This window comes from Sitodiplosis mosellana, unplaced genomic scaffold (assembly GCF_009176505.1).
Source record: "Sitodiplosis mosellana isolate CC-2019 unplaced genomic scaffold, AAFC_SMos_1.0 Smas_scaffold_21, whole genome shotgun sequence".
NCBI lineage: Eukaryota > Metazoa > Arthropoda > Insecta > Diptera > Cecidomyiidae > Sitodiplosis > Sitodiplosis mosellana.
In genome coordinates this window covers 662,882-680,050 of record NW_022595263.1, presented here as the reverse complement: position 1 = coordinate 680,050, position 17,169 = coordinate 662,882, and the positions used below count along the sequence as shown (strand labels likewise).

General features: G+C 36.9%; 1 protein-coding gene across 1 annotated transcript; it reads left to right on the top strand.

The window, feature by feature from the left end:
• Positions 1–10,548: 10,548 nt before the first annotated feature.
• LOC129568710 (segmentation protein fushi tarazu) lies at positions 10,549–12,111 on the top strand. The gene is made up of 3 exons (XM_055446954.1): positions 10,549–10,659; positions 10,785–11,607; positions 11,726–12,111. The coding sequence occupies exons 1-3, from the start codon at positions 10,549–10,551 to the stop codon at positions 12,109–12,111; spliced, it is 1,320 nt and encodes a 439-aa protein (XP_055302929.1).
• Positions 12,112–17,169: the final 5,058 nt, after the last annotated feature.

Below are 17,169 nucleotides of genomic sequence, written 5' to 3'. Positions count from 1 at the left end.
AATGGCGAAAATTATTACGCGAAACCAAATTTTTAATAGCCACAAATTACGGACTGTAATTTCTTAATTTTGCGGTAAAATGTTTCCCCACCTCATTTTCGGGTGACTCCACCACGAATTTTATATTGGCATTTGATTGATTACTATGTCAGCAATTATACGCAAGCTGCCGTTGCTGACTTTTATCCTGTTTTTACATGTTTCTTCATGGTTTAAAATTGAGAAAAGTTGAAATGTCGATGCGGTTTAATTGCATGTAATTTAAAAAAAAAACACCGATTTCCATCTTGTTGATCCAGCAACAGCGGCAGCAGTACAACGGTTGTTTGCAAACCGTTTTCTTGGTAGAAGAGGTTTGGCAAACATTTTAGCTGGTTTGTAATTTCCTTAATGAGATATTACTGCCAAATTATACGAATTACGAAAATGGCAACAATGTTTCGACTGCACTTGCTCATAAACTTTCAAATGATACTCTAAGCAAACACTCAAACCGAACCTACATGAAATGATGCATCGGGAAGCAATTCCATCTATCGACTGATAGTGAAAATATGATTCATGCCATTTTTCAGCCCAATACCAGGATCATCATTAATTTTGGCTTGGAGAAGAGAGTTCGTAAGCAGTGAAAACTGAAATGTAAGTAAAAATGAAGCTAAAAATGTCGACTGACACCATGTGTTGGATGAGTTTGGATGGGTATAATGCATAGTGGAGCAAGGTTATTCACACATAGGTTCAATTATGTAGTCAGCTGATTCAAAATCTTTTAAAATTTAGCTTCAGCTTTTTAGCTATTCACATGCTTTCATGGTCTTGTGATTGAAAATTGCGTTGCAACGGATCGTAAAATTATGGTGATTTTTGCGAAAAGTGCAAGATGTTTTGGTTGTTGGACCAAAACGCAACTCTTTTCAACTTCTCTTTCTTCTTTCTCACTTGCGTAGAATGATTGTGTCTTCATTTTTTTTTTCAGTTCTTTCTTTTGCTTGGTATGTACAATGTGCAACATGCATCCTGTGCGTATGTTTGGCATTCAACAAAGCCAAGCCGCGATTTGCAACCATTTTTAATTGCCTGATTTTCATTCAAATCATAGAGCTCATTTATTTAATTAAAACAATATTAATTCAACGAGAAAAGAATGCATCGACAGTCGGTGGCTGGCGTTTGTTTGCATATAGATGGATGTTGTTGTTATTTCGGCTTTGATTTGTCTTTTGTTGTTTTTTCTCCATTGATTTGGTGTCTGTTTTTATTTCATTTTCTTGGTTTGTGTACTTCCTTTAACCATTCTTGCGGTTGAGATTTATGCAAGTTTTTGGTCGATGTTGTTCTTTTTTCCTCTCTTCGTTCATCCGCATGTGGTACCTTTGCATGTGATGATATTCGATTTTAGCGGCTCTGTGTCGCGACTTTTGCTGAAGCGAATTATCGCACGCCTCATATAAATTAAATGTGCCGAATCAGTCGCCGCGAAAAATTTCATCAGCATACAAATATACGATTCGCCCTGCCAGTTGTAAGCTGATCCACGTCGAGAAAAAAAAGGATTAAAGCCATTTTGTGTGCGCACACAGAACTAACTTTGTCGGGCATTCTCTTTGTACAACCGAAACCAAAAGCAGCGTTTTCAAAATGCAGTTTTTTCTTTGTATCAATAAATGTGATCCCCGCGCACACGAAATGAGTTGCTTTAGACAGATGACAGTGCGAATTCTGGGTATTATTATTCATAGCTCTTCAACCTCTTTTCTTCGCAATCGCAAATAAAAGGAGCGTCGCACTTCTCTATTCAATGCGCTAATAAATCAATGGAACTGTCGACATGATGATTTCGAATTACTCACTCACTTGTTTTACTTGTTCGAAGTCAATGGATCGCAAAACCTTTTGGATGTTTTCAAATTTACCGGCTAATAAAATGCTCAGGCCGTTTTATGTGTTTCTTATGGAAATTGCATGCGTTGAAATTGATGCGATTCTATAAATTCACATTCGAAATTGGTCAAAGATATCGCCGTAAGATAACCTCCGTTCAATTTCGCCATCGAATCGAATCGAATCGACAATTTGTAATAAAAACATGCGACAACTGACAAATGATGCTAAATAGTTCTCGTAGACCCACTTCCAATTTAAACAGCAGATACAAAATAATTTTCCAACGAAATGATTACGAATATGCATGTACAAAACGTCTTCCAAGTGTCATTTGCGAGTGACCAAGCGAGAGAAAAGAATGAAAGAGGCGAAGAATTCTTGTGTACTCGCGGTGGGTTGTAATAAATTATGTTTGATAATTTTTGTGTCAATAGTCCATTCGCGAATTAAATGTTGCATTTGGCAATGACAAAAGATCTCTGCTGCAACAGTCGAGTGGCGACCGGATTGTACACTATACACTTTCTATCTCGCTCTTTCTCTCTCGTGTCTGTGCGCGATTGAGAAACAAATGAGAATGTGGAGGGAAAAAAATCGTGAGGTGACGCTGAAAAATCACCAACAGCACAGATAATACGCGGTAAAAAGGCAACAGCAAGTCTTAAACAGCAAAATAGCCATGGTGTTTGGTGAATGCGTGCTAAGTTCTGACACCCAGCACACAATTGAATAATATTCACACACTTTGGGTGTTTCGAATTGGCCTAGCCAATGCGCGTAAATCATATGCGAAAAGATGAAAACTCGCCTAAAACAACTGCTGTGTATGGCGAGAGGGATACACGATTTGGCTTGTTACTTTCACATGCACACTCGATTCAATTCGATTGAAACAATCGTGTTCAATTTTGTAGCTGACACAAAGCTGAATGTTCTTTTGTCGGATTGCCTGCGTCGCTTCTTCGTTCGTGTCCAATGCATTGGTGTCTATTCAGAGAGTTTAAAGTTCTTTCGCTTGGATTATTAATGATTGCATGTCAAAGAAATCATGTTGGTTTTTGTCAAAGGGTGAACATAATGGATACCGGGCAACGCAGCCAACTTCACGTTGGTTGTTTTTTGGTTACTACTGCAACGCATTGACGTATGCTTGTGTTCGAAAAAAAAACCCAATTAAAATGAACTAAAACCAAATGAAAATTTATTCCAAATAATTTGAGAGATATATTTTTTAATAAAGTATAATTTCTACTTATATTCAACCAAGTTTTAGAGAAATCATAGTCTTTGTTTTGCTGCAACAAGACTTTGTTGTTTAGTCAGAATAAAAGTAGAAATCCATTTCAAAGTCTTATTGCAGCGAAACCAACTCTATGATTTTTTTTAAATTTTACCAAATATAAGTAGAAAAAGTACTCTTTCAGGGAATATGTTCTCTAATTTTTTTTGGATCTACTTTTCATTTGGTTTTAGTTATCTTTAATCTGGTTATTTTCAATCAGAAGCATACGTCAATCGCAACGCAAAGTGGCACAAGCTTGTACCATTTTTCGCATACACACGCGTATGAACGCAACGAGTGTATACAGAAAATGGGACATGCTTGTGCCACTTTGCGTTACGACTGACTGTAGTTGGCCGGGCAACCGCTTTGGCGTGGCGCTGTCAACAATGTTGCCCCATTTATTCACACCTTGGTTTTTGTGAATAAAAATCCATTAGCCGATGTACTTTACACATTTATTTGTGTTTTAACGAAGATGTGGCACATTTTCTACTCGATTTCAAGGAGATTTGTGTTTTGCGTTTTGGATTCATGTAACGCTGGCGCACAAATGTTCTTCGTAACAAGGTGAATAGATAACTTATTTATGCGCAGCATAGTTTTTGCGACGCATTTCATTGGCGAAGAGTTCGAGAGGTGCATCGATAAACGAGCGCACTTAAAATGCAAAGAATTTCATTTATATGCTTATCACGCATTGATCTAGTGTGTGTGTGTGTGTGTATGCAATTTACCTGTTGCCAACTTCCATAGAAAACACAATACTCATAATCGTTATCCATCTTATTTATTACAAGTTAATGATCACAAATGAAAGTCAAGAATTTATTACCGACTCATTAATAATATTTATATCCAGGAGGTCTTATATCTGTGTCGTTTGACAGATTGATTGTTTTGCTCGTCTTGATCGTTGTTTTTTTTTCTTCTGCCAAATAATTCCCATCGTAGCAATCGAGACAGTTTGCATTTCGTGCAAATAAATATCGGCAAATGGTTAAACGTAATGAATGACTGTTGCAAAAATGCAGAAGTTAGTATGTGACTGCACAAGCTCATAATCGCTGCAACAATCGAATCGTGCGATTTCCATTTCCAAATCAATAAAAGTGATCGTTTGTTGCTACTTTGTTGCGAGTGCCGCCAAAGTGACACATCGATGAAACAGATACATTTGAACATAATGTAAGATACACTTGAAACGAAAAGTTTGAATTGAAGGCTGCTGAATTAGAGTTTACTGTGAATCATGAATCGATTTTAAATAAATTGTGAGCCAATAAACCCAAACACTGTACACAATCACCTAACAAATGCTTGGCGATTTTATCTCGCATGCATTTTACAGTCATTTATTTTCACATTATGGTGCCCACTTATCCGTGCTTTGTCTTGCATATCTGCCTACTTGCTAAACTGAAACGGTGTGCAAGTTATCAGTCAAATGAGCAAACAATTAATAACGACAAAAAATATGGCTTAAATGCATCAAATCGTGTTTTTTTTAACACTGTCACACTGAGACAGTCGAATTCTTATGGACAGAAGTGATAAATAAACATTTGTCACCTCAATGCAAGCACCAACACATGCCGAGAAAGTGAATTCAAGAATAATCAACTCGGAAGAAATCATTTCTCATGAAATTAAGAGTGAATGACATGAATCGACCAATGATTTGTTTCGTTTTAATTTCAAAATATAAAACAATAAAAATGTTTGAGTCAACTGAAAATCATTCTCTTTTTATCATTCTCATCCATCGAGAATTTCATCGATGCGAATGATTTTTTTCTGCCCAAACGAATACACGTACACAATGCTGTTTACGCTGTGGCTTAATGTATAGCATGTGCGAGGCGTTTGTGTGAAAACGCGTGCTGATGCGCATCTCTTGTGCTGTCTCTGATTAGTATTATTTGAGGTTGGCATGAAAAATGACCTCAAACCGTTTCCAATACATGCACGCATTCGATAATTAATGATCGCCCCGAAAGCAGGACAAAAGACATACAATATCGAATTGCCATCGATGTCCCAATCGAAAATACGTTTCGACAGCGATGCTGAGTTCGTTTCGACCGATGCCGAATGAAATCCAACATTTTTGCATTTTATTCTTTTGCATTGTGCATATTCTGTGAACTCGGAATAATTGTAGGGCAACGCGTTGCTTTGATCAAATCTACAGTTTCGTGTTTTTTCTCTGTTTCTCGAAAAATATGATTAATTTTGTATTCTGTTGACGATTTTAGGGACTAAAGATGTCACATATATGGAAAAAATTCTGATAAATGAGTCAGTGAGCTACCGTTTAATGCAAATTTGTTTGAATGTTTGGCAGTAGCTGTGTCCCCGCTCTCATTTAACTGCACCGATTCTCATTTTATGATTATACAACGCGTTGTATATTTCACTCTTCCTTCCGTTTCGGATCTGCAGCTCTTCGATGTCTTTGTCATCGATGCAATAATGTTATAAACTTTTTTCCGTAGCAGATTTTTGCTGCAGAGATTGTTTTTTTTCCTTTCAGGAGATTTCCCGAAGCCGTTTTGTTCTACATTTCTACTGTAGTCGTAAACGAAGCTTCTGCAGTTTCGTTTCCTTATGCTCCCATATCAGACGAAAGATGGAAAAAATGACAAAAAAACTAAATATGATGGCCAATAAAATGGAAAAAATTACTTGGTACTACTGCTGACCTTCGCCTGCATTTTGCACAATACTCAACGAGACTCGAAAGAATCAAAATCGTGGAAATTGTTTGTATTCATTTATGACATTCATCGCTCACTTTCTTGCTCACACCCTCCTTTCGTTATCGCCTTCGAAACGGAAGAAAATCTCTTGTCGACTTCGTCGTTCTTCGCCTTTTTTTTCTTTCTCAAGCATTTATGCCTTTATTGCTTTATGATCTATCGCTAAACATTTATTTACGAATGTTTACGAAATTAGTTAATTACCTGGATTGTATGCATAACTAAGCCTGCAGGCTCATGAGTCTAAAGCTGATGTGACGAAGAATGAGCGTAGAGAGACACTCTCTCAAACTACTACCGACGAACCCTACTGCTGCATTTCACAGTTCTGAAGAAAATTATCGCATAGTTTGAAGTCTTCGTTTTCCTTTCGAACGTAATTATTGCTCACAGTCGCTAGAGCCTCTTCCACTTTCTTCCTTCTTGCCTCTTTGCCGTTTCTTCTTTTATTTCGTTCTTTTTTGTTCAATTTTCTTCGTTGAGTGTGTTTTCACACGTTTTGCATAAATTCGTTCAGTTTTGCACTTGAAGAAATTGAGCGATTTTTTCGAGTGAAAAGTCAAATGAAAAATCAACTCATTTTTACGTATTGAGTGTGAGGTATGGATGAGTATGGGGAGCATACACATTTTTATATCCTTTTTTTGCATTTTTTCCAGTTTTTAATCAATTTTTTTTTCAATTTTCGAGGATACTCCCTTGATAAAACTTTGCATCAATACAGAAGCCATCTCACGATTGTGCATGTTTTTTTCCCAAACAATGCCAGTCTCTTGAACATGGTGTAAGATGAATGAATCAAAACGAACAATTTTCCACTGAAAAGGAGCAGTTCCATCGAAAGCAATTTGGCAATAAACTTTTTCTACTTTTCGCTATCTTTATCGTATTCAAAATGTATGCAAGCATTTGCCTGCTATATTTCTTCTTCTGTTTTCTACTGTGCATGCTTTCTTTCTATTGAGCAAAGCGAAGAATCTGAACTTATTGCAGTCATAAAAGCATAAAACGAAATTATCCCCAATAATTGTAAATAAATAAAACGTTGAAATTCTGAAAAGGGTCTAGAAATTCTTTTGCTTTGCTCGCACGGAAGAAAGACTCTTTCGAATAAAGGAAAGGAAAACAGAAGGAAATGCACAGAAGAAATGCACTAGGAAGCGTTTTGACTTTTATTGCTGTGCTTCAATAAAAAAAGAGAGTTTTTGCCCAAAGTCAACTCATTTTTTGGAATCGATGCGAGTGAATGAAAGTTGGTGCATTATTGCATCCACTGTTTGAATAATTTCACATAAAGGAGATGGCCGACACTTTTCGGTAGAAGATCTATCGAATTGAGCGTCGTCTACCGAATGTGAGCATAGAAATGAATGTTCGTATGTTCTTATGTTCGTGGAACTAATCATGGGCTTCTAAGTGAGACTGAAACTCGCCCGATCAATTGAATTTGTTTCAGTATTGTACAGCAGCGCTCTTAAGGACAATTTCGCTTAAATAAATTTTCCGTATCAAATTCGTCAGCAGAATGTGTGAACATTAAAATTTGAAAGGAAAAACTGTGTTGAAATGACTTCGATGACCTTAGTACCGATTTGCAGCCGCGTTAGCAAACGATGATGTCGATCGTCGGTAGGAGACGAAGTACGGCGAAATGATAAACGAGCAATAAACACAATAATAAGTACATTGAAATTCATTGAAAACTTTCAACTGCGCAAGACATGGAGATGGAAGTGATGTTTGTTTCTTTTTTGTTTTCACGCTGCTCTCGCCTACTGCTGACACGTCAAAGGAAAGGCAACCTTTCACAAATAGAACGTAACGAAGCACATAAATATGCGCAACTGGAGACCAAGTGAAGGATCACAGAACTCGTAGCCGCTGGTCTGCCCAATGCATCGGTGCACCAAAGAGTAAGTGGAAAATGAAGAGAGCGAAAGAGATTGGACGAACGAACGAGAGAAAAGTGTGACCAATTCTGCAGAGAAAACATCGGTCAAATTTTGTTCGTGTTCGACCTTGCACGTTCACATCTAAAAACTCATAATATTAAGCCTCGAAAAGAAAAGAAGCTGCTTTGCTCATTTCGATCATTTGGATTCATTTGCGTAAACAAATATGCGTTCCGCTCAATAATTTTTTAATTTGACAATGGGCTATAGAAACTGATTTCCGTGCTTTTTGACGATGATTTTTTTTCAGGCAATTTGGAGTTTTAATGGTTCTATGGAAGCCATTAAAGCGAACAATCAGTCGAACATCTTCAGTAGGTAGTCGACTCAATTATATCCTATTCATCTATACATTTTATTTGCGAAACAATCGTTTTTGCTGTGTTCACAAAAAGGATCTCAAATCTTCTTTGAAACAGTAAGAAAAACAATGAAACTCAAACGCAATGTGAATTTCGCCAGTTTCATGAATTTTACGATAGATACCATGCGATTGATTGAAGTAAGCGATGATCAATAGGATCTATTAATTGGATACTTCACACTCAACAGTCGATTTCTATTGGGAATTTTTTATTCGTTTTTATTCGCGTGATGATATCTTAATTAAAACAAATACGATTCAATTTTCTGTTTTACACCGTTGAAATCGAATTCGTATGAACAGACGGCACAGTACCGCCCGTATCGAATCGAGCATTGCAACAACAACATCGATTTTTGCATTGTGTTCATTCACTTCGCCAAATTGAAACAAAGTCCATATGTATAGAGCTAAATATAAATAAAATTAAGAGGAAATATTCGTAACAAATCTACGGCGTTTCATTTTGAATGAGCCTCGACGGTTGTACAGTCACATGATCACTCCGGCTTCTTTCCTGCCACTCGATGAATGCAATGGCTGAAATTTATGACTGTTGTGTTTGAATCTAGGGTAAGGGCAGCGAGTACATGCCGATTGTATGGTTTGGTACGGCCAAATCCAAACCGTTTTGTTAATTTTTAATTCAGTGCATTGTGTGACGGAAAGCATGTGGATTTCTGATTCAGAATTTCGAATCAAACATAGGGTTACATGGTGTTTTCACCGAGAGCATCACAAGATTTGCAAGAGTGCATCTTATTCGAATCTCACCCCAAAATGTTGTACATTTGCTCTTTTTTTCTCTTGATGATGTCAATGTGAAATATTAGCTATATTTCATTGACATGTTCACCAATTCGGGCCCCGTTTTGCCAGACTGTGTTGCCTATTCGATGAGGAATCAATCGCCAACCGTGCAGAGAGTGGAAAGGTTTCGAAAGTTTACGCAGTGTACGATGTGTTGATAGAAGAAAAAAAAACGGTTGACATTTTCAGCTTTGTAGTGTTGCGAGGGAGTCACAGTCGAATTCCATTCGAATCTCTTGAATTATCTTTTCAGCAAACATTTCACTCAATGTTTGTGGACAGATGTTGATTGCGACCAATAAATGCAGATCAACAAAAGCAAATATGGTATCAGGCCAATCTTCAACTGTCGCCCGAAAAGTGGTTTACCAACCAATAGACATTGCAAACACAACTTTATATCCCCCGAATAAATGCGGATTTTTTCAAAAGCCAGTAGTCGACCATTTTTTATGGATTTATAGCAGTCAAATTGAGCTTCAAAGGAGTTGAATGCATAAGCATATCATAAATTGAGGCAAAACTTCAAGGTTATGCCAGAGTGTTAAGTCAATTTACAGTGAATGCACATAATTTAGTAGAATTGACGCCTATTAACAACTTTGCGAATAGAAAACAAAGAACATTGATAAGATGTGCGAAGCAGAATAAAGCATTTCGGATATCTCTCAGAAGTCAGTTGCTTTGTTTTATATTCGGCTACTATTTTTGCATTTGCATCTATTTCATTCAGTCGTTTATATGTTGGCTCGAAAGCAAAACAAAAATATTGTTATTACTTGTCAAAAGTAACTCTACCAATATATGTATGTGTGTACACTGTACATACTCTCACATGAGAGAGCAATGCGAGTACCGGCGAAACAGATGAAAGAGGAAAGAACCGAATACGGACAAAAGAGAAAATATGAAAAAAATATTTTTTCGCCCTTTTTGGCCTTTGCATAGCAACTGCATTTTCTTTCACTTACGCGCCTCGTGTGCGTGTGTATGTGTGTAACGTGTGCACCCTAAACAACACAGCATCATTGTCAAGAAGTGAAATATGTGTGTCGCAGAGTCAGGGAAAGAAAAGGGATGGTGTGAATGGAACAGGCAAACGAAGCAAACACAAAAAGGCGACTATTGTTAGTTTTTATAGAGGTCGTGTGCCAAAACTGAATATTTGCTTTCGGACCCATTGCTAGTGCACAATGCACACTCACACACATACACATATACACACTCACAAACGTACGCACATTGGTGCATTATTGCAATAGAAGCAGCCGTTTGAAAAATGGTAAATATAAGGTCTCTGAGTATTTTCAGTCAGATACGATTCGGAAGTCAACAGTAGTGGATCGATAATAAAAACTTTCCTCTTTTCAAACGCAAATCAATAGTTCCTCAGTAACAAACAAATCGCGATTTCAACGATTTAAAAAAAAAAATTGTGCATTTTGAATTTTCTCGTGTTTTGTGCAAAAATTTAAAAATAAACAAATCAAAATGACAGCTACATACTACGGCGATTACTCCTCCAACTCAAACGAATTCTACGGCCAAAGCTACAATAACCAACAATACGCATATCAATCACAATCGTATGGAAATAATATGGTAAGTTGAATTGTTTTGATTTGGATTTCTGCTTCGACTTTTGAAACGTTTTGTGCAACTTCAAATGAATTTCCCAAACTGTTCCCAACATTGAAACTAATTTTCTATTTGGTTTACTTCCATAGGATCACTCAAATTGGTCTTCATCAAACGCATCAAATGTAAATACGATGCAATACCACCACCAACAACAGCCAACCCATTACTCAAATATGAACCAGTTCGATCAATATCACAACAACTACGCATACTCACAACAGAGCGCCGAACATATGTACCAACAACATCGATCGCCATCGTACAATGAATCACGACAACAAGAAAACTTTAATGTGCCATACGTGCCAAATAACGCACACGTAATGTGCCAACCAAACGCATATAATCCAATCGAAAAACCAACACATATCTCCCAAGTGCCTGCTGCAGTCAATAATGTGGATAATTCCCGATTCACGAGCGCAAAATTCGAAAATGACTCAGTCGATGTTGATGATAATTCGCCCGTGCTACGAGCTCTTTTGAGCAACAAAAGTGCGAAAAGATTGAGCCCAAGCTACAGCAACCAATCTCCGTCAGCCAAACGACCAAGGACTCAAGAGAATCATTACGTGGAAAATGGAACAATTTCGCCTGTTCGCACCGAAGATAGCTTAGACTATTTTGATGATTTCGCATTTGAAAAGCAGCAACCAATCACAGAGAAAAGTGGCTATGAATATGGAGCCATGCCATTGGGAATGACTGGCGAAAATTTAATCGCAACGTCATCGGCCTCAACAACACCATTGACAAATCACACCGTAAACAGCCCAATCACAAGCTACGTGGAAGGCATCAGCACACCACCACAATCGCCAGGAGATGCAGCCATTGAACATGTCAATCAAATGTCACTCGATGCATCATGTAAAACCGACAACAAAGCATACACACAAAATGGTGATGGTAAGTGTCGAATTACTTTTTACTTCAACTTTTGCAACAACCTGTACCATTTGACATGCCCATTTATTCTTTTTCATTTTCATAACTAATCATACTTTTGCTCTTTTTCTCCTTCCAGCAGTCGCATGCAAAGAAAAAAGATCACGTCAAACATACACCCGTCAACAAACACTGGAATTGGAGAGTGAATTTCGTACAAATCGCTACTTGACCCGACGAAGACGCATTGAAATATCCAGCATTCTCAAATTGAGCGAACGACAAATCAAAATATGGTTCCAGAACAGAAGAATGAAGGCGAAAAAGGATCCGATGCTTTCAATGAGCCCAAGTTCAGACTATAACGACACACAGTTCCATCAGATCCCCGTCCCATCTCATTACATTGGAAACTTCACCGCGATGCCCAATCCATACCACCAAGCCCCACCAACCATGCCGATGCAAACCCAAACACAAACTTATCAACATCCGCACCCGCATCCACATGCACAGTATTACTAAATTGTAGTATAGAATTAAGAACGTTTGACTGTAAAATGTAAATATGTGAATAATTTCGTAGGTAATAATTAAAGTGTAAGCTTCAGATACGGAGAGAAATATAAAGACTGTTTGGATTTTAAGTGAACAAGTGGAAATAAATTAAGCGAATTTGATTGAAATTTAGTCGTTTTGACTCATTTTCTCTGATTTCAAACGAAACTGAAAGTACTTCTGAGTGAAAAGTGAAGTGAGGTATGGACTTGTGCAGCGAAAATCATTAACACTGTTTAAGGGACATAATTCCATTGTTTGGTCTGTTTAAGACGAAAGAAATGCAAAAGCAATAAATCAAAAGAGAAGTCTCACTAAATCAGTTTTCTCTTTACCTAAAGCATAAACACACGCAGCATGCATCCAGTTCGATTTTGAGCTGCAGAACCTTTCTTCGTATTTTGTTTTGGCATTTTCTTCATTATCTGTAGTTTCATGGTTTTCAAGAAATCGGGTGACAGACAAAAATGTGACCAACTCAAAACCATTGAGAGGTAAGAAAAAAACTGTGTGCTTTTGACCATTCGTTTTGCTGTACTGCGCACTTGTAGCTCGTCGTTGTTTTTGTCGCAGTGAAGTAAACATGAACGATAATATGTGATGAGTAAGCATCTAGGGATATCACAGCAGTTTGCGTATTCGATTCATGCGTCAAATTTCGTCACAACGGGAAATGATCGCAAGAAATTTTGGTAAACCTTAATTTCTTGGGCAATTTTTGAAACAGACAAACTGCGTGAATCGAAATCGCACAGAGACTGAGAAAAATATTGCGGAGAAAGCGGGAAAAAAAAGATTCAAGAAAGCGGAAAAGGAGCAACAAAGGGGGAAATGTGATAAAGGTACGGAAAAAGTATCGAAATTGATATCCTGAGGAAGAATAGTTGATGAAGATAATCTGATACTTAGCCAATATTAAACTAATAGCTCTTGAGCGAAAGGGGTGATAGATCTCATTGGTCTCAAATATATAATCTCATGTTTTTGCTGTTAATCTCATTATTCTACACTTATAACTCATTTTCTTTTTACCTCAACTCAAGTAAAAAAGTCATTAAAAACTGCATTTTTCACAATTTCCTTTGAAGCATGTAAGAAAAACTCCAGTTTGATTGCCAATATTAATTGCGCTGTTTGCCAATATTCAATGTGATTTTCGATTTTTCTCTACTCGCAACGCGTACCTATTGCACGGATTGTATGTGTACGAATGTATTCGGTTAGCGTTGTGTCACTAAAAATTTATTTATTTGTTCATTTGATAAATAGTTCTGAATCGTTCGGTTCCTCTTCGTTTTTGAATTGAATGGATTGCCGGCAGCTGTCGATTTCTCATCTATGTATTTATGGATTTTCATTCAGTGCCATAGGCCGCATAGCATGTCAGCCTTCATTTATTTATTATCTGAGCTGTGTATACTGTCGCGCAGATTGGCTGCGTATACGTGTGCTTGTGTTTTCGAATACGTGCATTGGTTTTTCGTTGAGGGGCTGCAGTTATATACATACAACATTCGCATCGCATGTTACCAAACAATTGACATGATTATTTTTTTCCGACTGTACAAAAGCTAACGCACAATTTCAACCGATCAATGTACCATTGATCTATTAATTTACAGTGAAAAAAAACGGCATTTGATCTACTCAATCAAACACACATTCCGTGGACGAAATCCACATATGAATTAGAAAGAAAAAATGTTTAGTGCAAAATTGAATATCGTTTATGAAAAATGATATCGATTGCATTTATTTATTGCAACATATTCGAAAACAATTGATGAACGCATGTCACAGTGCCAAACTGAAGAATAATTGCCTAAGCACAGAACAAAAACGGAATGAAAATTTATCAAAACCATTAATTGAATTTCTTTGGTTTATTTGTGAATTTCTTAACGTATACGAAAAACACGCTGTGCATACAAACCAATAAAAACAGATAGAGTTGAAACGATTCCCCTCGTACACTGACACTTGATGATTAATCGAAGTTCGAACATTCGAATTCGGAAAAAGCCATTAATATTCGGCGTTAAATTGTCAATATGTGGTTTTTTCAAAACAAATATTTGAGTTCGCGTCTCAACTGGAGCTATTCATTTTGCGACATCGGCACAGACAACGATGCTGTTGAGCGTGAAATCAAGCAAAAAAAACAAACTACTTATAATTACAGCTTACAATGTTAGCCTAACATTCAACGCCTATTTATGCATATATATATTCGAATCAATTATGAGATCACTGACTGTTGTGTCTAACAAGCGCCAAGCCCGAGAGGCAATTATGCAAAATAGAGCATTCTTTAATATGAATAATTTCAAAAAGGGTTGTGAATTTGGCACAAGTACAAATCATTTTACATCGTACATACACAATATGTCTGGTGCGTCTGCGAGGGGGAAACAGTTTCATTCACACAGTTCGTTTCATTAATCATATAAACAAAAACCGTGCAAATTAACTGTGACCAAATTATTGAGTCAAACCGTTAGAGTCTTGCTTGAAATATAAATAATCCGGTTTAATTCAATCACTTGTTTCAGAAGAACAAGCATTTGAGTATGTTGATTAGAATTTTCATATGCAACAAAGTGAAAATGGGCTTTGAATGAATTAAAAGAAGATTCCAAATGTATCAATTTCAATCGCAACGATATTCATTGGTATATCAAAAGTGGATAGCGCCAACATTCGATATTGGCCTGTCGAAGATCGGACGTGCTTCTTTTTTTCGTGGTTGATTTTTAATGATATCATTAGACAATGTAGATTGTCATCAAGGACATTTAAAATAAATAATCGGCCGTTTTAGTTTGCATTTTACGTGATTGTCTGAAAATGAAACAAGCACAAAAGGCAGATAAACCCAACTGAAGATTAATTTCATTAAGTCAAAATCATTTATATTAATTAAATACAAAAACTTTAAACAAGCAAAAGTTTGTTTACTTTTTTTTCAAGAGGCAGAGAGAGAGAGAGAGAGGGACGCAATCCAAAGTGAGCCGAGAGAAAGAGTGAGAGTGGGGAAAAAAATTAATGCGAAAAGGAAATCAAACAGTGAACTCTGTGAAATGAATCGATGATCAAGAGCGAGTAGCGTACGTTCAACGAAATCATCGACATCTAAATGAGCAAGCACACACAGTGTGCACTAAATACTCGCTGATCGGATGGTATAGACAACATGTTTTCATCTATCAGACAGCTCGAACGACATTAAAACATGACTGCTCGACAATCAAGCATACGTACACACGGAGCAGCAGACAGCGCATTGACGCGAACTGAGAACAACATCAAACGTATCGTGTGGCGCGCATCTCTCACTCGCTCGCCTCCCGACCGTACCGAACCGAACCGAACCGAATGAGAGAGTTTTTTTCTGTCTGCAACTTGTGAAGAATGAAAATAAAACAATAAACAAGTAAACATATCGTGTTTTAAATACTCAAATGACAAATTCGAATTAGTTTCGAAGATTTATAACTTATTTTCGTGCATAAAAGTAAACGCTGAGAACTGTGTAGCCACCTAAAAAGACTGGCTCAAATCGAAAAAGGGAATTAACAAAACGACCTTTTTTCTCATTATAAGAATTCAACCATTTGAATTGGAGTTGTGCTCTTAAATTCTTCTTTTTTCTCTCTCTTCATCTTCTCTTGTGTCTCTCATACACAAAAGGCTGATATGTCAGCCGGTGTGAGCATTTAAAATATTATAGTGTAACAGTTTTGGTGTTGGCAACAAACTAACTTTAACGGAACAAAAGATTCGAAGCTAATAAATTTTGATGTTCATCTTTCAGGTTTCTTCTCTTCTCTTGCTCTCGTCAGAATTAATGCCAGATACAATTCTCAAGTTGGACACCATCAAGATGAATACTATTTTACTCCGGATAAAAACAAATGAATGAATCCGTGTGTCAGTCACTTTTTGTGCTGAACATTTGCAATTTTGCATGTAATTTGTGTCTTGGGGTAATTTATGCTTCAGAAAAAGAAAAAAGTTTCTCTCCCAGTTTAAAAGAGGATCCTCATGATTGAATCGAAAGGAAAATGCCATCTGAACAAAAAGCAATCATTGTTAAATATTTCATGGGGCTGACTGAATTTTGCTTCTGTTTTTCTTTTTTCAATAAAAATTCAATTCACAACATTAGCAAATTGAAAATGAATTCAAAAACAAAATGGAATCTCAACTGCAAACATGGAAAAGTGCGTTAAAAGCCCATTTCGTACATCGGTTTCCGTTCTCAAGCCAATCTTTCAAGATCTGGCGGGCGGTCTTTTCATATTCAAATTGAATTAACATGAAATTGATTCTTAATTAAAAATTGAACGTAATCGTTTAATGACTCTAACTCGTTCTTTATCACCATTGCTATTAAATCGATAACACGTTTACGTTGACTCGAAACGAAAATTTCTACACTCAAATGATAGTGTTTAAAAGCGAGCGAAAATTGAACTTAGTAAGGCAAATTTAAATTCGATTATCGACGCATGCTTTTTATGCTGCCGTTTTCTGTTTTCTTCAACATCATCAACAACAGCAGCAGAGAATAAAAACGACTTAAGCAACCGATGAACAAAAAACCATGAAATATTTTCCAATTACGTTCAACTCCGAATGGAACAAAAATTGATTGTGTTATGGCTTAAACACACGTGCACACAAAGTGCTCGTGCCTCTTTGGAGCTGCTTTATTTACGTATCACCATACTATTTGGCTTAGGCGTGAATGGGCGCACAAACCATTCACAGGCAGGTTGGTGGACATTTGCTTCAGGGCGCTCTTAAGCTACTTCAATTTAAAGGAAAATGGTTTTCTGTTTATTTCTACAAAATTATAGAGACGCCAAATGTAAAAATTAGTCACTGAAAGGAAAACCGTTTGCGTCAACAAATTTTTACGATAGTCTTCGAATTGTCAAATGAAAAATACTGGAAAAAAATTTGGTAAACTAATATAAGTACTCAGTTTTGGGTCCAAGGGCCTCCCGAAACCTGAATGCG

What these genes read in the sequence shown, in the direction of transcription:
- LOC129568710 (XM_055446954.1), top strand. Translation starts at nt 10,549, where the DNA reads ATGACAGCTACATACTACGGCGATTACTCCTCCAACTCAAACGAATTC. An exon ending in AATCGTATGGAAATAATATG is followed by an intron (nt 10,660 to 10,784) that starts GTAAGTTGAATT and finishes TTACTTCCATAG; the next exon opens with GATCACTCAAATTGGTCTTC. An exon ending in ATACACACAAAATGGTGATG is followed by an intron (nt 11,608 to 11,725) that starts GTAAGTGTCGAA and finishes TTCTCCTTCCAG; the next exon opens with CAGTCGCATGCAAAGAAAAA.